Source organism: Thrips palmi, unplaced genomic scaffold, assembly GCF_012932325.1.
Source record: "Thrips palmi isolate BJ-2018 unplaced genomic scaffold, TpBJ-2018v1 HiC_scaffold_18, whole genome shotgun sequence".
Classification (NCBI taxonomy): Eukaryota; Metazoa; Arthropoda; class Insecta; order Thysanoptera; family Thripidae; genus Thrips; species Thrips palmi.
This window is the reverse complement of record NW_023144627.1, coordinates 16,577,604-16,597,062: the sequence shown is the minus strand read 5'-3', so window position 1 is coordinate 16,597,062 and position 19,459 is coordinate 16,577,604. Positions and strand designations below refer to the sequence as shown.

The window sequence follows — 19,459 nt, the reverse complement described above, 5'->3', positions numbered from 1 at the left end:
TGCACGGGGTATCGCCGTAGAGAAGGCCGTGGCGCTCTCGGCAGGGGGTAGCGCCAGGCCGGGCCAGGCAGGCGCGAGGAGTCTCGGCAGTAAAAGCAAGTCCTCTTGGGCTCGAGGGAGTACGACTGTCCAACCGCTTGGCCGTCACCTTCACGCGGCGACTGGAAACCTGAAAAACGGAAACATAATCTTTAATCCGCTTCATTGAAAACCATTCAAAAATCGGAATGCACGCTCACTGTCGCGTGGCCATGGCAACCCGGGGCTCGGCGGCGTAGCGTGTAGCTGGGCGTCGAGTGGTCGAGTGCCGCCGACGCTCTCTGTTTCGGCCTCCAAATCCCCTCAGAGTGCGGGCCCGCTGCCCCCGCGGCCCCAGCCCCTTCCCCACCGCCGCCATGACCCCCCACGCCCCCCACGCCCCCTCCTTTCGGCCGCCAAATTTGGCCAGATAGCGCCATTGTCAACATGTCCTCCACTTCGTCCACCTCGCTGGGCCGCCGCGACCGCGAGGCCCACCGCGAGGCTCAGCGCGGCAGCCGGGGCAGGCACATGCTGGGCTTCGTCATGTCCGAGCTCCGCGACGCCAACAACCCCGCCCTGGACCTGGCCGAGCTGCTGGCCGCCGTGCAGGCCGCCATCAAGGCCGTGTCCGCCACCCTGCGCTCCTCGGGGCTCGTCAAATGGTCACTATCCCATCTATCCCATCCGGCCATCCGGCCACGTTTCACAGTCCCCTGCTTTCATTGCCGCACAGTGTCGCCGCCTCATGTCCACGTCGCACAATCACAGTAAAACGGCAACACTGTCCCACACGAAAACAACCTTCCAAAATTGCAAAGCGCTTGCTTTGAGCGTTCGAACCACCAGCGAGACTTTGTCACATGCAAAAGAGGAGCGGGAATGGCGTACTTCTCCAAAAGTTTGACTGCGTCTTCTCGTCAGGCGGAGTGCCAGGGAGGTGGCGGCGGAGATCTTCGTCAACTACGTGGCCTCCTCGCACTCCGTGGCCATGCTCATCTGCGACGAGAAGGTCATCCCGGTGGAGGTGAGGCCGCCAAAACACTGCAACACGAAATAAAATGACGTGGCATGCAAAAACATGTCAAGGTTAGGTTAGTCAGGAAATAAGAAAAAACATTTGGCCGCGTTTCACACCTGTTCTTTTTGGCGGCTGTGGGGGACTTTGTGACTGCGTGCAGAGCAGTGGAGACAACCGGGGCCGCTACGTGGTCTGCATCAGCCCGCTGGACTCGAAGCAGGACTCGGCGGACCCTCCTTGCATAGCAGGCAGCGTCTTCTCCGTGCAGAGGTAATGTATGCAGCCAGCGCTCCTGCCAAAATAAAACTTTTTCACACCAGCGAACTTGGAAGTTCAATTTCGTGTTTGGACAGTCCGTACTACCAATACAGCGAACAGAGCCAAAGTCAAACTTAGTTCGGGTTGCTTGTAGTAGTTTAAATGACCGCACGCAAATGATGTTTTTTCCCCCCGGACGAAGTCGAACACTAACTTTGGCGCGGGGTGTGGAACTTGACAGTCACTGTGCGTCACGTGACCTCAAGGTGCCTGGAGGCCGCCCCCCGCCCCCAGCCCCGCACCGGCTCGGCCACGGCCACGGCCTCGTCGGGGTCGTCCCGGCCGAACGCCAAGCCCAGCCTGCGCTCCGTGCTGCAGCCGGGCAAGAACCTGGTGGCCGCGGGGTACGCCCTCTACGCCAGCAGCACGCTGCTCGTCCTGTCCACCGGCCCGGGGGTCCATCTCTTCGCGCTCGACCCGGTGCGTCAACACACTTTAGCGGCAAAAGATTCAACACACACTCAAGTACCATAAGTGCGTGCTCAGCGCACACCCAAGTTCCCAGCGCGGCACGCCCGAAACTCAGAAAGAATAATTAATTACCGGAAGGAACCGGGAAGTCTGCCATTTCGGAGGGAGAGAGTCACGCAGGCCTGCTTCGCGCCTCGCAGGTGCTCGGTGAGTTCATCCTGACGGTGCCCAACCTCACCATCCCCGGGCGCGGGCGCATCTACAGTGTGGACGAGGGCCTCACGTACGAGTGGGGCGACCCCGTGGTGGAGTACGTCGAGAGCAAGAAGGACCCCAAGGTGCGTCCCCAGCAGCCGCCCGGCTTCCTTCGTGTTCCCTCCCCAACTCACAGTCACTCTATCTGTCTGTCTCTCTCTCTCTCTCTCTCTCTCTCTCTCTCTCTCTCTCTCCCTGCAGCTGGGATCCACGTACGGCTCGCACCACATCGGCTGCACCGTGGCGGACGTGCACACCGTCATGAGGAACGGGGGCATCTACCTGTCCCCACAGACTCGCTCCAACCCCAACGGCAAGGTGAGTTTTTTTTTGTTTTGCACACTGACGTCCTTGGAGCAGAGCGAGGTGGGACAGGGCGGCCGGCATTTATTTAAATAACGGAGTGTAGCTGCGGCTGGTGCTGGAGGCGGCCCCGCTGGCGCACCTGGTGTGCCGTGCGGGCGGGCTGGCGACGGACGGGCACACCTCGCTGACGGACTGCCAGCCCGAGGGCCTGGCGCACCGCACGCCCGCCTTCCTGGGCTCGCGCGAGGACGTCCGCGACCTGCTGGCCACCTTCCGGAGGAACACCACGCTCTACTCCACGCGCCCGTCCAGCCTGCGCGCCAGCAGCGCGCCCAACACGTTCCTGGACGCGCTCACGCCGTCGCCGTCCGTGGCCACCACCGCCAACAGCCAGGTGGGTCGACACTGTGACGACACTGTGAGACCGGCGCCGGCGGCCAAAACTCTAGACGCGCTTCGAGCTCCAGAGTCGCTAAATAGGACTCGAACCGAACGTGTGACCCCACTAATGGATTCCTCGTTCGGAGAGCAATCCAATGGTGGGGTCACACGCTCGGTTCGAGTCCTATTTAGCGACTCTGGAGCTCAAAACGCGTCCGGGATTTTGACCACCTCCACCGGTCATCTGGCCCACTGTGCCGCGCTTGAGCTCTGCTAACCTGCGGCCCGCGCACCGCACAGAACACCAAGGACCCGAAAAAGGACAGCAAGGACCGGGCGGCGGCGGCGGAGGCCGAGATGGACGCGTCGGTGGCGGCCCTGTCGGCCACCATCGTGGCGCTGGGCGGCGGCAGTGGCGGCAGCAGGGCGGTGCCGTCCAGGCCCACCTCCGCGGTGTACCCCTCCAGCACGGGCTCCGTGCTCGGCCTGGTCCCTTCCAGTGAGGACACGCTTCAATTTTACAACCTGCGTAAACGCTAACACAGCTGCGACCCGGCCACGATGTGGGGCGGCGGTAGCTACACGGCAGTGTAGCCTGCAGGCTGAAACCGAACAGTCCTGGAACAGGCCTCGAACCTAACGTGTGACCCCACCAATGGATTCCTCGTTCGGAGAGCAATCCATTGGTGGGGTCACACATTCGGTTCGAGTCCCATTCAGCGACTCTGGAGCTCAAAACGCGTCTAGAGTTTTGTCCGCTTCCACCGGCCTTCTGGCCCACTGTGCGGTGTGTTTCGGCTGCTTTTTGCCTCTTTTTCCACCACACCGTGAACGGCGTGAACGTCAAACGACGCAAGTGGCTAAAGGGCGCTTCTTGTTGGCAGTACAGCGTCCAGCGTCGGCCGCGTCTGCCCTGACGTCGTCTTCATCAGGCCTCCACCGGGCAACCCCAACCCCAGGGGCAACCCCAACCCCAGGGGCGACCCCAGGGGCCACGTCGCCAGGCAGCCTGCCCTACTCTCTGCCACACTCCTTCCTATCGGCCAAGAAACCGCCATGACCGCCGCGCGCAGGTCGCCAAAAAAATAAACATCGAAACCGAAACAAAGGGAACCATCATGAAGAAACGGAATCTACGATGTCTTTTTCATCTTCAGAGTAATATTTTCTTATTGTATTTGTAGGTGTTTTCTTGATTTTGTACAAAGCTATACGCGAATCCATGCCAATATCTGCGATAAAGTACAGAACTAAGGCAAAAATGTGAGAAAAAAATTAGTGTGATCGCGAGGGCGCAAGCTTACACACAAGTAAAACAAAAACTCAGCGGAGACTTTCGAAAAAGAAAACGCTCCCCGGGCGCGGGGCTCGCGTGGGAACGAGTTTAGCAGATGACAATCGTACACAGCAGGCGTTCTTAGGCGTTCCAATGCGACGGCCACAATGGACTTGTTGGCGGCGGACGCGCTGAGGCGGCGGGGGCGGCAGGGGCGGCGCCATCCCCTCTCTCTTCCTCTCTCTCGCACTGCGGGGGCTGGCGGCGGGGCTCGGCGCCCTCGGCGCTGCGCTGGGCTCGGCCGCGCCACAGTTGGTTTCTGCCCAGCGACGCCGCCACACCAGCCGGCCGCGCCCAGGACGCCCCGCCGCCCCGCCCGGCCGCGCCGCGCAGCAGCGTGCAACAGACCCGTGCCCCGCCGCCCAGCCCCGCCCCGCCCCCGCCCCGCCCCGCCCGCCCCGCCCCGCCCCGCCCCGCCCCCCGCCCCGCCCCCGGGGGAAGACCGCCGCGCGCCGACGGCCAGCCCGGGCCGCGACAGCGCCCCGAAAGCGGCCGCCGCCTGGCACTGCTTGGCCAGCTCGCACCCCGCCGGACGTCCGCCAGCGTCGCGGTGCCCCGGTCCGCCGTGGGGACGTCGTCCAGCTCCTCCGCGACGCGCACCATGTGACCGACGTGAGGCGCACGGGACTGGAGTCAGCGGCGCCGCGGCACGGCCCCGCCATGGGAGCCTCTTGGCGACGCAGTGGGTCCGAGTCCACCACGCCTTCTTGAGTCGAACGCGGGGCAGCAGTGCGGGGACGCGCTGAGAACAGCGGAACACATTCCAGGAGTGGTGAGTGGTGACACACAAATTTCTAAAAAAAATTAAAAAAAAAGTTTTTAACCAGATTGCGGCAGGGAAAAAAGTGTACAAAGTTCTACCACTTTGCAAAGCCTCATCAAAATCCTACAGAAAATTTCGGAATTGCAGAAGAAGCCACTGAAAAAAACAACAACAAAAGAATTACGATTTATGAGACTACTTCCTGCCTAAAAATCCGTCGCAAGTCCTACACGCTGCAGGGGCCCTTATCCGTCAAATGCAATTTTTGAAAGTGACGTGAAAAGTGACGTCATGCCAACGAATTGACTGCCCCCTCGTTTGGCGAATTGGCCCTTGGCGAAGGGCGGGGCGCGAAGCGCGAAACGTCATGTGTGCCCTTTGGTGAATCTCTCATGGCCGTGGCGTGGCGTGGTAGACCCGCCGTAGGGCGAAGCGAAAGGTTATCCCTCTATTGGACGGGCGGGACTTATTATCATTTCATGCGACATGTGGAACATTGGACAGCCCGACTGGCCTGCTGGACGAGGGGTGCAGTCCGAGCGAACACGCCGGGGCTGATTGGGCCGCACGCGAACACAAAAACAGCAACTTGACCAAAAAATCATCGGAAAGCGAACGCTTAGGATCACTGTCCGCGGAATAAGCTAAAGAAAGGAGACGGGGCTGCACTGGTAAAACTAAAGCGTAACTCTATGCTCGAGTCAAGCATAAAGTTACGCCTGAAGAAGTTACGCTTGAAATGAAGCATACTCTGAAAATCCTCCCATGCATTTTGATAGGGTGAATCTTGGCGGATGAGCCTGTCATACTTGATTTCAAGCGTAAACTGATTACGATTAATACTACGCGGCAATACTACGCTTTCGTTTTACCAGTGTACCTGCTTTTTTTCTATTTTCTTGGACATTTTGCGCGCTACGATTATTTAACCTTGCACGCTTTACATGACACCCAATTTTCCGCTTGAAAATGAAATGTTTTCTCCCGTGGTTTGGAGAACACCACCCAGGCTTCCTCCGACCTGTCGTCGCTCAGTCTCTCTCGCACTCGTGGGGCGCCCCGTGAGGGCGCAAGAGAGACAGCGACAACCCTTGCGACAACCGATGCGATGCGCTGTAAGGGCTGGTCGAGTACAACACGTGTCCGTCTTGCCCGGAATAGAACAAGTCGTCATTGATGGCGGGCCTGGTCGCTCTGTCTCTCTCGCACGCACTAGGCACGCTCCACACGGAACTAGCCGGCAGTGGCGGTGCAGCGGGGCCAGCGATAACCTTTGGGCGTGTCCCAGTCGCCCCAGTAGCGCGCCGTGCCGCCGTGCCGTCCGGGGCGCGGTCAGTTTTAATGGACTGGAGCGTCGAGTGGGACCGGACGGGTGGCCCTTCCCCGTGTAACCACTCACCGATACGTCACGAGCCAATCACTGGGGGAAAGGGGGGGGGAGCGCTAATGGTAAGGGCGGTGGAGACGGCGGCTGGCAGGTGTGGAAGGAGCGGCGGCAGGGGCTGTGACGTCGGGTGGAAATGTCATGGGGGAGACAGGGCCGGGTCGGGAGAGAGAGAGAGAGGGGGGGGGAGGGGGGATCGCTTAGCCGGCCAGCCGGCCACACTACGCCCCGAGGGAGAGGCCTCCACGCCGCCGGCCAGCATCCCAGCAGAGTGATTCCGCGCGGGAGGCCCCTCTCTCTGTCTCTCTCGCACCTATAGAGGACGTCCCATGCGTGCGAGAGAGACAGAGAAAGAGAGGAGGGCCTTTTGCGGAATCAGTCTGCAGCATCCCATAGCCAAACACGTCAGGCTGGCCAGTCCGCCCGCCGCCAGCCCTCCCTCCCTCCAGGCGGGCCGAAATTGAGCCGACTCGCCCCGCCCCCCTCCCTTCGAGACACCCGCCGCCCATTCTGTGAGAGCAAACAGGCTGGTGTCGGCGCAAATTGAAACAACATAAACGGATATCGAATTGGGAGGGGGAGGGGGGCGCTCGGCGGGCACGGCATCACGCTCGTTGAAGTCGACACGCATCCAGGAGAGTCGCTTCTTGTTCGGGTGTATCAGCTGACCCGGCCTTCGGTCGACCCGCGCGATAGCAATAACGAGTAGAAATATTGGGTGGAAATAATTGCACAAGTGGAGACGACTTGTGCCAGCTGGGTGAGTAGATGGAGTAAAAGTCGACATAACGCATTCACAAAAAAGGCGGGAAATGGGGGAATGGTGCGAATAGTGAATAGTGGTCTGTCCCACACGTTCCACAAGGAATTCCTGGACCGGACCGGACGATCGATTCAGAACCTCACCGCCAAATATAGACCTGGCCGTCCTCACAGGCCTCACAGTGAGGCAGCAAGCAGAGCGCGAGTCGTCGCGTCCCGTCGCGCTGTCTCTCTCGCACCCATAAGGCACGCCCTACGGACCTAGGGGACGCCCCGCGAGTGCGAGAGAGACGGATGTGTGCAGTGTGTGCCGCACCGCGAAGGACGCGCCACAATGGGCAAGGAGAGCCAGTCGTGTGGACGCCTTGATAACACTTTCAATTTCCCTCCACGTGCCGCCTCGCGGTGTCGCGGTGCCGCGGTCCCAGGTGCGGTGTAGGTGCGAGGGTCGATAAGGTGCATGTCACTCAGTGTCTTTTTCGTGCCCACTGCACACACGCTCACGCAAAGTTTAGGACTTTTACTAGTAGCTGGTGTGCCTAAAGTCGAACAGCCTCCACAACCACATCCATGCACTCCACATGTCGTACGGTGAAAGGCTTCACCGACATATTGAACGCGCTCGCTGGTAGCATGGTTTCTTTGCCTCTCTCGCACCCATACCGTACGCTTCTCGAGTGCGAGCGAGACAGAGCAACGCGGAAAGCACTCTCAAAATCAATCTGGCCTTGTCGGAGTTTGTTCCGTTGACGTTGGGCGTTTCGCGTTGGACTCGGCCGGCCTGGGAAAGTGAGAGTCCGACCCGACCGCGGGTCCTTGGGATGGGAAGGCGGAGGGAAGGCCGGGGGAAGGCAGGCCGGGGGGCGCAGTCGTGACCTGGGGTACGCGGCCGTACGCGGCGCCGCGCACAGAGGCTCCTCACTGGCCGCGTTCCAAACGGCACGCTTCGAGGCGTTGACCGAGACGACCAGGATGCGTTCGCGGAGGCGCCGGGGGCGATTCGGAGCGGCTGCCGGCCACCCTGCCCGGCCCGACCCGGCCCCACGCCCGAGGCGCGGCCGAGGCGGCAGGGCGTGCTCGTAAATTATGCACACTGTTTATTTTAACCCTTTGCGCCCAAGGATAAGGAGGGGACGGAGGAGAAGAGGAGACGCGTCTCCAAAGCGCCTGCCAAGTCGAGGATAGGCAACGCGCCTCGCAGCGGTGCACGGCATTGCCTACCTGCCAGGCGCGTTGAGGGGAGAGATAAGCTCCCGAAAGCGCCTGCGAAGTTGAGGATAGGCAACGCGCCTCGCATCGGTGCATGGTGTTGCCTAGCTGCCAGGCGCTCCAGGCCTCCAAAGCGCCTGCGAAGTGAGGGATAGGCAACACGCCCTACACCGGTGCACGCATTGCCTACGCTCCTGTACCATTACCATTAAGGGCTAGACCAAGGCCCCGGCCTGGCCAAGAAGGCCGTTTCCGCCGCGGCCCCACGGCGGCCCCATGGCGGCCCGGCGGGCAGCAACGCCGTTCTCGACGGCGTCCTGCAGTCTGCCTCCGCGCGGCGCTCGCCCCGTCTCTGTCGCACGCGCGGCCAGGCCCGGCGCACGTCACGCGGGTGCGAGAGAGACAGCGCGGTGTCCTCGTGGCGCACACGCGCGCCGCACTCATCAGGGCGGGTGGAACTTAGATTGGCGCTTATGAATATTAAGCAGGTCCTGTGCGCCCTGGGCGGGGCGGGGCGGGCGGGCCGCGCACCCAGGGCAAGGCAAGGGGCGCCCGTCGCAGCCTCGTCTATTTACACTGTAGAGGTGACAAACACGCCGCCCGGCCCATTTCCACGCCTTTCCCTCGCGCTTTCTACGGCGAATCGGGAGTCAAGTTGCCGCCCGGCGCCGCGGCAGCGTTGCCACGTAAGTGGGCGAACGTCCCTGTGACGCACCTCGTCGATAGGGTTGCCACCTCTAGCGTGCCTGCTAGGCGGTGCACGGTGGGCCAGAAGACCGGCGGAGGCGGCCAAAATCCTGGAGGCGTTTTGAGCTCCAGAGTCGCCAAATGGGACTCGAACGGAACGTGTGACACCACCAATGGATTGCTCTCTAGACGAGGAGTCCATTGGTGGGGTCACACGTTCGGTTCGAGTCCCATTTAGCGACTCTGGAGCTCAAAACGCGTCTATAGTTTGGCCACCTGCGCCGGTCTCCGGTGGTGGTGACTGCGCCTCGCTCTGCGTGGTAGGCAGGCCGAGGTTGGCAACCCTGTCGGCACGGCGCTCCGTGGGGACGTCCGCCGGCTTAATGTGGCAACCCTGCGGCAGCCTAGCCCGGCCGACGACGGCGGCAGGCAGGCGGCAGCCCTATCCGCCGACTAAACTACTTGTTGTGCTGCTCTTTAAACGGATGACGCCGACCTGGGCTGCCTGGGCCCTCTGTGGGCGCAAGGCGCAAATAAACATCAAAGGGAAAGTGTTTTCCGGAAGCGGAACCCAGGCCAGGGATGCGCAGGGCTGCCGAGGGCGAGGCAATTTTAAGAGCAGCGCGATGGCAGAAGCATGCGGGTGGTGCTCGAGGCGGCACGGCGGCACGGCGGGGGCGTTCGAAAGGCAACCGCAGTGGGCCAGACGACCGGCGCTGGCGGCCAAAACTCTAGACGCGTTTTGAGCTCCAGAGTCGCTAAGCAGGACTCGAACCGCGCGTGTGACCCCACCAATGGATTCCTCGTTCGGAGAGCAATCCATTGGTGGGGTCACGCGTTCGGTTCGAGTCCCATTTGGCGACTCTGGAGCTCAAAACGCGTCAGGGGTTTTGACCGCCTCCACCGGTCTTCTGGCCCACTGTGCGGCGGGCCGCGGCGTTCCTCAGGGGTCTTTACATCCTTTTTCTTGACCACCTTGCCCCTCGGCAAAACGACCACAACCGAACTTGAAGTCTCAATTTGTTGGCGGAGCGTCAGCGAACGCGCTGCAAAGGGATAGAAGGGGCCACAGCGCGACAGCGCGACAGCGCAGTGACTCCCAGGGGATCGATTGCACGTATGCATGGAATGGAGCGACGGAGATTTGAATCGCACCGCCGATCGCACAGTGTTGCCGACTTTAACGCGCCGACGACACTGTTGCCATCGTCAAACCGCTGAGCCCCTACCGCCCAGCCGCTTTTAATTCCCACTATTTAATTCATCATCACACAACGCGTCGCGCTTGTTCAAAGGGCGGGACGCAACGGCCGCGTCGTGTTAAAAAGGGCGACCATGTGCACGTCCCTTTTATAAACAGGTCACGTGGTACACGGCTTTGCAGGAAAAGGGGGAAGGGGCAGAAAATAAGAAGACGCTGAATCACTTTGCTCCGACGGGGATGAGCGAGTTCGCCAGTGTAGTGGATGTTGCCAACTAAACACCGCGCAGCCGGTCAGCCAAGGGTTTCGGGGCCTCCAACGCATACATCACGCACACACATCGGCACACGCGCGCGCGCGCGCGCACACACACACACCACACACACACACACACACACACACACACGAAAGCGACCGCGCGCTTGAAGTTGGTGTACAGTACACACCGACTCGCGCGCGCGCCCACAGACAGAATAGATGCATGTGCCGCGAATTTCGAGGAGCTGCACGAAACGCGTACAGTGGCGCGACCCACCGTCGCATGCGGCCACATCCAGTTGCAAAAGAGAAGGGGGAGGGGGTCTGCTATTAATACCAGCCGCGCAGTGTCAAAGCCACGTATCGAACGCGTAAAGCCGGTCCAGTTACGAGCACGTGCGTTTCATGCGTGAGCAAGAGAGAGAGAGGCGGTCGCACACCACACCTACAGTGCAGTGCAAGAAGGATATCCGCTCCATTCGATTGCCGGCCGCAATAAGCAGCTGCACGGCGCACAGTGGGCCAGAGGACCGGTGGAGGCGGACAAAACTGTACCGCAATTCTGAAAGTTGGTGGAAAGTTGGCAGGACTGCACTATCCAGCAAATCGCGCGGGAACCGATTTCCTGTCTGATATTTGCGCGCGGTGCCGAGCGAGCGAGCGGGTCGGGTCGGTTCAGGTTGGTCCGCACCTCGGTCCGCACCGACCCGCATCACCTCACCGTCGCTACTTACCGCCACGACGCGCAGTGACCCAGCGACGCAGCGGGGAGCTACCCTGCCGTCCACGGGGCGAACCTCCGGTACGGCAGTCCTGCGCCGTCGACCCGACAGTGGACCCGACAGTGGCAGAAGCCCCTCAACCCTTCCCTCCAACTTTAACGGCGGCTTGCCCTTCGGTCCCCGCAGCGGCCCGCGGGGCCCTAAAATGGTAAGCCCTACACTGGGATCCGTCGGCAATATCGCGTCGCGATTTCAGCGGCCGTAATCCAGATGGGATTCCGAGGCGGCTCCATTAATTAATCATCAGGAAAACAAAACGGCTACGCTGCGTGAAATAAGAAACTAGAAAAATTTGAAGGCGGCTGTGGCTTAACCCGGTCGGGCGAGGGCGAGGCACGGCCCGGAATGGAGTCCACTCCAGAGGAATCGCTCCGACGTACAACAGGTGGCCGTGGTCTGGCTGCGGTACAGCGGTACACGGCACAGGGACGACGGCCATCATAATACCCAGCATTCCCGGGTCCACGGCTGCTGAAAGCGCCACGAGGAAGGAAAATGAAAATGAGGAAGCGACGCGGGAAATGATTTGGCAGGACAGACCGCAAGTTCCATCGCATTCCGTCTTTAAAGGGGATCGAATCCACGAGCAACTTTTCGTCACTTCCAGGCAGTGGTTATCTTCGTCAAAGTCTTCTGCGTCTTCTTCTTCGTCATCATCATCATCATCATCATCATCATCATCATCATCATCATTATCATCATCATCATCATCATCATCATCATCATCATCATCATCATCATCATCATCATCATATCACCATCATATATTTCATCTTCCTCTGCTGCTGGCTCCTCTTTTGAACCTGGGCAGGCGGTATATACGTGTAGGATGCAGTCCTTAGGTCCCGAAATAACGCCACCCTTCCCAGATCCTCCGCTCGCGCGGCCCGCCCGGCCCGCCCCCGCGAAAATGAAAACAAAGGCAGGCCACTGTAACAAAGGTCAGCAAGCCCGGTGGGCCGGGGTCTTGCCTTGGCTTGCCTTGGCTGCGGGGCCTTGGCTGGGCTGCCTAATATGTTCAGGGACCCCGGGCCGCTTCGGCTTGGCTTCAGCGCGGTGCAGTGTAGCGGCCGGGTTCAATCGCTACCTCGACCCACGTGCCCTTTGTGGAGTCCTTAGCAAAAAGAGAAAGAAAGAAAGAAAGAAAGAAAGAAAGAAAGAAAGAAAGAAAGAAAGAAAGAAAGAAAGAAAGAAAGAAAGAAAGAAAGAAAGAAAGAAAGAAACGACAACAGAAAGACACACAGGCAAACAGAGGAATCTAAAGTAAAAGATGCCAACAGTTACACAGCAAGCATAGTTGCCTTTCAGAGTAAAGAGGCCATTTTTTTCAGGGTCTGGGGGCCCGGGAAACTAGGTCTCTGTTTTTGCCGTGTACGTTATATCCGGAGGTTCACGAACTACACGATTCTCCTCTTTCATATAGTTTGCATAATCCTCCGCAAAATTCCGCCACAGAAGCTGCGACGGCATCCTCCACTGTTCATTACTGTCAGCGTAGGCCCGCGGCCTCCACAAAATTTCTCTCTGTGTGTGTGTGTGTGTGAGAGAGAGAGCATTTCCCCGAATTTCCTCTCCAGAACGCGGCAGCGGCTCCATCTGTTCTCAATGAAATGGTCGCGGCATCAAACCGCCTACCTCCATGTTCGGCTCCCTTATTGTGTTTGCCTAGGGGCCCGAAGTGCACCAGCCGGGGCGGGGTGGTTCGGGGTGGGGCGGGGCGGGGCGCGCAGAGCGGCCACGGCCACCAGGCCGCCCAGGGCCAACTATAGCACGGGTCATAACGTAAAGTCGGTCAACACGGCCAGTCCTGCACTAGGCCCAGTCAAGTGCTTTCCGTGGCCTCCTCGAGCACTCCCTTCGATTGCCGCCCCGCCCCGCCCCGCCTCGCCCCGCCCCGCCACCAGGGGCGCCACCAATCATGCCAGGTGTCACTGCCGCCCCTCAAGGCCCTCAAGGCCCTCAAGGTCCCCCGCGTCCTCGGCCGACACGGGGCGACATGCCGGCGCCAATCATACCAGGTGTCCCCCGGGGACGGCGGACTCGCGGACAGGCTGACGGGCTGCTTGTTGGCGGCGCACACCAAGCCTGCCTTTCACCGCCGCCGTCCTCAGAGTGTTTTACACTTCCTGAAACACAAACACACCCACAGTGTAACCAGCGCCACCGCGTAGGGGCACAGTGGGGCGCGCGGGTGAACCCGACCCTGAACACGGAGCGGCGGCGGTGGTGGGGGCAGCCCTTTGCCGGGAAATGGATGGTCCCTGAGCGGGGCTGACCGCACCGGCGTGTGCGGTTCAGGGACTTGAAGGATATGGACAGCGGATCGTTTACATAACGACAGACTAGGCTCCATTAGGCGGGATTGTCTCCCGTCGTGGCCGCGTCCTGAAACCGACTCGACGGCAATGATGACGAGGGCTCTCGCCTGTCCGGATGCGCGGATAATGAGGTCGTTCCGTATTCGAAACGTGGACTGCTGCGCAAGAAAACGAATGAAAAGGGATCGAAATCAATGAGAAAATGTGAAGTTTCATTGCGTCGATCCCTGGCAACCCGAGCCATTTTGAATTGCCACAGGTCTCTCTCTGCAACGCACGCTATTTATCGGCGTTATGTTACGCGCTGGGACGGCCGCCCCGCCCCACGCCCCGCCCCCTGGTCGCTCTGCCGGTGCCCCCGGCGGCGGCCCCAGAGCCCCATCTCCGCAGCGACGGCCTTTTATTATGATTCGGGGCGGAGGCGGATGCACCGCAACCCGGCAGTGGCGCGGCAGGAACAACATTCCGGGAAAACACACAGCCGCACAGTGGGCCAGAAGGCCGGTGGCGGCGGACAAATCTCTGGACGCGTTTTTAGCTCCAGAGTCGACAGATGGAACTCGAACCGCACACGCTCGGTTCGAGTCCCGTTTAACGACCCTGGAGCTCTAAACGCGTCTAGAGTTTTGTCCGCCTCCACCGGTCTTCTGGCCCACTGTGAGCCGTCTGCATCAGATAGGCGGCACTCCTTGTTCAATCGACGGGCTGTTGTTGTTGTCGTTGGGGAATCGTAAGGCGGCCGGGCACAGACAGAACGCCACTCTGCAGTCGTCCCCAGCGGGAGCGCGCGCTCTCTCTGTCGCACTCGCGAGGTGCTCTGCAAGGGTGCGACAGAGACAGGCCGATGGAACCGCTCGCTCGAAAGCAGCCTGCTGGCTCGGGGCCAGCCAGACGACCAGCCAGACGACCAGCCAGCCGCAAGGCACGAGCATAATGCTGGCTGGCTACCCCCGGCGGCCACGCCCCTCACCCCCTCTCCCCTCCCGGGTGAACCCAGCTGGCGACGGTACCGACGGTACTAGTATTATTGCGAGGTGACAGAAAGTAAATGCGAAGCGCAACACTGTAAAAAAAATTCTGAAATTTCAGTACAATTTGTTCAGACTTTGCAGTCTGAATCGGTAATTCAGAAAGTTGCTTTGAATTTTCAGACTAGGAACTCTGAAGTTTGAGATCACACCGGTTAGTCTGAATTTTAAGCAGAAGGTCTGAAAATTCTGATAAAGTTTTCAGACTTGTCATCCTGAAACCTGTTTTCATAATTTTGGTATGAAAATTTTGACAGATTGTCTACTAATCAAGTCTAGGCGTAAGGCGTTGTATAAATTTATCGGAAATAATAATGTACACCCGTGCTTCACGCAGATTCGTCTGTGTACGATAGATTAACCGTAAGAGTTGTCCGAACTTGCATTCTGGACTTGCCGAAAGGAGCTGGTATCTTCTGAAGAGAGTCACGCGGCACGGCTTCCCCGGCCGCCAGGCAGCGCCCGTAGCGCAGTGGTACTGAGCTCGTCTCGTAACCAAAAAGTCCCGGTTCGAACCCGGGCCGAAGCGAACAAATGAAAAGTGGAAAAGAGGTACCGTCACACGTTGGTGGTTCATATTGTTCTCTTGTTGATTTCTTTCTCTTTGATTTATAGATGGCACTTTTATTTAATATTTCAGAGTAGCAGTCTGAAAATATTTTTCAGACAAGAAGTCTGAATTTGGAATTCAGACAGAATGGTCTGAATAATTACTCTGAATTTTCAGACCACTAGTCTGTTTAAAAACTTCAGACTAAAATTATGAAATTTCAGTAATACTTTTTTTACAGTGAACTCATTGCGAGCAGATTTAGCCGAGAAGGCACCAGTAGTACAAGTGGCATCAGTGACGCCTGTGGCACCTTGTGGTACCAGCGGCACTTTGTAGCGCGAGCCCGGTTGACAAAACTCGTGACTAAAGACGTCCCAAGAATGTCCCCCCCAGGAACGAGGAACGTTCCTTTAGGTACTACGCAGGGAGCTCCCCAATGGCAACGGGGCTTGTTCCTAGGAACGTACCTGGTCATAATCCCTACGACCATCCTAGGTAGTTCCTGCAGAAACGTCCCCCGTGGGATGTCCTGGGAACGTGAAGGCGCGGCGTGCACAAGATGTACTTTTTTCGCACCCGGAGGCATGTTCCTGTGGGAACGTTCCTTTCGGCACAGCCTGGGGATGTGACGGCAAGGCATGTGGCCGTGACTGCTGCGTGCCCACCGTTTGAGCGGTAACACGACACAGCGAAAGAATACCATGGGCCAAGATCGTCACCTTTCACATTTCATGGATCAAGGATTCGATTTGCAGTCGATTGGCAATATCAGATTTTAGATAGGACGTATAGTTTTAATGTTTTAACTGTTTTGAGAAATGACGTTGGAGACTTCGACGCACGGGTAATCGTCAAGCGACCACTGGAAGGTCCATCATACGTGCACGTGGACACGTGCTGGACATGTCTCTGAAAGGACGTGACCTGTACAGTCCATCTGGAACGAGTACCGAACGCACATGCCTAACACGTGACTGTGGTCACGGGCAATGTACATAACACAAAGGACGTGAGGGGATAGTACCATCTGCAAGGCGTTTTACACTATGGCTGGTTGTGTCCGCGGGGGCGTGACAATGACGTGACTGTCGGCATGATCCCGATAGGCACGTGATGGAGACGTCACTACCGGCACGTGCCCCAGGGAACGGCCCGGTTACGCCCGGGCGAAGTTCCTTCAGGTATGATCCCTAAGACCTCCCACCAGAAATGGTCCCTCCCACATCCCCTGAGGTCTGCCTCAGGAACTGCTCCCAAAGTGGTTCCTTCAGGAATGGGAACTAGTTTTGTCAACCGGGAGGTACCAGCGGCACTAGTGGCACCTTGTGGTACCGTTGGCACCTTGTGGTACCAGTGGTACCAGTGGCACCACCCAGTGGTACCGAAAAAGAGCCGTTGGCGCCACACTTCCCCTTTTTGTCCCTTTTTTCCGCTTCCCCCGCCTTTGTGCAGAGCTGTCCCGCTGCCTCAAAGAACAATGACGCGTTACCGGATCCACCTCCCACAGTTTTATCGCGTTTATCTTTTTTACGACTTTCAAAAAGTACTTTGCAGTCGGTGCGCTTCCACTCCGGGCCAATGCCCGACACATGATAGCGGGCGTTTATTTGGGAACCTGCTAGCGAGAAACGCGCAGAGTTTTCCCCCCAAAAAGGACTTCGTGTCGTTATTTTTCTGTGTTAACAGTGTGAGTCCAAACTGGATTTGGCAAAAAATGGGAGGGCCGGCTGACAGAGCGGCTAAAATTGGAGGCGGCGGCGGAGACGTCTTGTCGGCGTGCCTGCCGGAGGAAAGCATCGCGCATCCGAGGCTCACGACGCCGCCACGCCACGCCACGCCGCCTCTCCAGGATCCTAGGAATCTAACGTCGTTCCGTTCCTTTCCTTTCCACGTCTCTGTCCCCCTTTCAGGCTGCAACTGCATATCTCGAATGGGAAGAAAGGGGGGGGGGGAGAGAAAGCCTAATCTGACACTTTGGTGGCTTCCGCCTCGTTCCAGCTGCAGTGTCGCTCCAGACGGAATTCCAGTTGACGCCCCCCCCCTCCCCTCCAGCTCCTTCCAGTCCAGAAAGCAGGCGGCTGGAAACGCAGCTGTTCCCATCCTTTTTCTCGGGTGTGGGGCAGGGGGGCGGCATCGGTGATTTTACTCTCTCTTCGATTCTACGACGGGAGACCTTGGGGAGGGCTACTGTACACGGTGAATTGAAACAGACAAAAGGAGATACTTCAAACAGATCCGGGGCTGAATGGAGGCAGATCCGGGAACGTTACCTGAAATCAGTCAACAGACTCCGCGAGATGCATTTCCCTTGTAGTCATCCGCTAAATTGCGACTGGACGCGCTGGGCGGTCCGTCTGTGGGGGGAATCATTCATTATCGCGTTATCGCGAGGAGCAATAGCACAGGCAGTGGAAACGAGACGAATCGAATGACTGCTCTGTCTCTCTCGCAACCCTGGGGAGCGCCCCACGAGAGCGACAGGGACAGAGCGACTCTTCGGAGTCAGCATGCCCGTGGCGTGTTGGCGTGCTTTGCCGCTCTTCCGCTTGCTGGCACACATGGCACTCATGTTTAACTCATCAGCCCCCGGTGAAAGGAGGGGGATGGGGCTGTGATTGGTTGCGAGCGGGGAGGGGAGGGGAGACTGGCGAGACAGTGGAGTCTGGCCCGTCCGTCTGGCCGAACCCAGTGCGACTCGGGGGAAAGTGTCGCGACTTTCTATTTATTTCGCTGATTCACTCTGCCAGTCCCTACAGGTGCACTTGCTGCACCGAGAAAACCTTACAAACTATTTCAGGCCTGCTTACAAAGAAAAAACTATTTCTTAACAAAGTAAATTAGTTTGCACTCTTGTATGCTCAGAATACTTTTTTAGGGTGTGGGTGTCAAAATAGTTTCATTGTCCAAAGCACACAGCAGGAAGAGAAGACACACTTTGGATCCCGTGCAGGCTGGAGCCCAGTTTCCTTGCTCCAGACGATGACGCTCCGCAGACTGTTTCTGACGTCTCACAGGGACAGGAGACTGGGCTGTGTCTTTCCGCGGAGGTCCGCGGACACAGGACACGGTCGCAGCACCAATTACTTCCGCCCCGCGCGCGTAGGCGTTTAAACGCCCCCCCCCCCTCCTCCACAACACGGTCGGCGTTAAATGCACACAGCTTCTGGTTCGGTTGCCTTGCCCGCTAGCACAGCCACGTGCCACACCGCCCCCCCCCCCCTCACGGCAGGCACACATCCTCATAACCCCTTCCCCCTGCCTCCGGATGCCGCGGTGGGCCTGTCGTTAATTCGTCGAAATCGTCCCGCCGTTGCCTCTTCCAGGCGGTGGAGGCCGGAAATGAGAAGCGCTGGAGGGGAGGGGGTGAGAGGGAGAGGAGGGGAGGGGTGAGAAGGAGGGGAGGGGGTGGAGGGGAGGGGCGAAGACACACCGCCAACACCGGGGACGTCGCGCACCTGTCGGCATCGGAGATTCGTGCACCAGCAGACTGATTCCGCGAGTCGCACGCGTCGCTCTGGACTCTCTATGGAACGCGCCATGAGTGTGACAGAGACAGAGCGATGAAGACGACTGCAGGCTGACGCAGGCTGATGCCGACCGGCTGAAGGGGCAGGAGGAGAGAATATAAAATAAAGGGGAAATAATAATACAGCAGCGGGGAGATGGAACGTCTCGCGGAAAGGAGCGGCAGAATGCTTTGGCGGTTTTCCGTCCGAGTTCCGGCAGCGGTGCGATCGTGCACGACGACGTGGCCGCGCGAGGCGAAGCGCCACTGTTAAAACTAAGGTAGGAGGAAAATCCCGGAAACAGCGATGTTCCCGGACGCGTTTTGAGCTCCAGAGTCGCTGAACAGGACTCGAACTGAACGTGTGACCCCACCAATGGATTGCTCTCCGGACGAGGAATCCATTGGTGGGGGTCACAGGTCCGGTTCGAGTCCCGTTTAGCGACTCTGGAGCTCAAAACGCGTCCAGGGGTTTGGCCGCCGGCGCCGGTCTTCTGGCCCACTGTGAGACTGGGAGGAGGGCGAGCCGCAGCGGCTGAGGGCTGAGGGATGGCCCGGCGGCCCAAAGGTCCAAGGAGCGCCTACTTCCAGTGGAGAGCCTCGGCGAGCGAGCGGCGGAGTGAAAAGCCGAATTATTCAGCAGCAGAGGCGAGTACGGCAATGAGCGGTGGGGCGCTAGGCGTTAGGGCGCGGTTCGCTCTAATGCTCTGTCTCTCTCGCTCTCGTGCGGCCGCTCGCCGAAGTGCGAGAGAGAGAAAGAGAGAGACCGAGGAAGCCACTGTCGGGAATCAGACCCCTGGAGGAGCAGCAGTCAGTGTGACGACCTCGGTTGTCGACAACATATCAATCACAAATCCAAATCCCACACACTTTTTGATAATTTTTTGTTACATTGCATTTTTTTATCTACATTGTTGCGTCGGTCGGCACTGCCGATGGCAAAGTGTCCCTGCTCGGCGTGT

At 58.9% G+C, this 19,459-nt stretch overlaps 2 protein-coding genes across 2 annotated transcripts in view; both read left to right on the top strand.

The window, feature by feature from the left end:
- Positions 1-465: 465 nt before the first annotated feature.
- On the top strand, positions 466-3,906 carry LOC117644746 (fructose-1,6-bisphosphatase isozyme 2-like). Its single transcript, XM_034384359.1, has 10 exons — positions 466-683; positions 943-1,045; positions 1,200-1,309; positions 1,564-1,777; positions 1,969-2,106; positions 2,225-2,389; positions 2,433-2,727; positions 2,979-3,209; positions 3,595-3,653; positions 3,895-3,906. The coding sequence occupies exons 1-10, from the start codon at positions 466-468 to the stop codon at positions 3,904-3,906; spliced, it is 1,545 nt and encodes a 514-aa protein (XP_034240250.1).
- A 702-nt stretch (positions 3,907-4,608) lies between these two features.
- LOC117644745 (beta-3 adrenergic receptor-like) overlaps positions 4,609-19,459 on the top strand; it is a gene marked incomplete at its 3' end in the record, with an annotated part of 49,437 nt that continues 34,586 nt past the window's right edge. Inside the window, exon 1 of the mRNA XM_034384358.1 lies at positions 4,609-4,818. The remainder of the gene's footprint in view (positions 4,819-19,459) is intronic.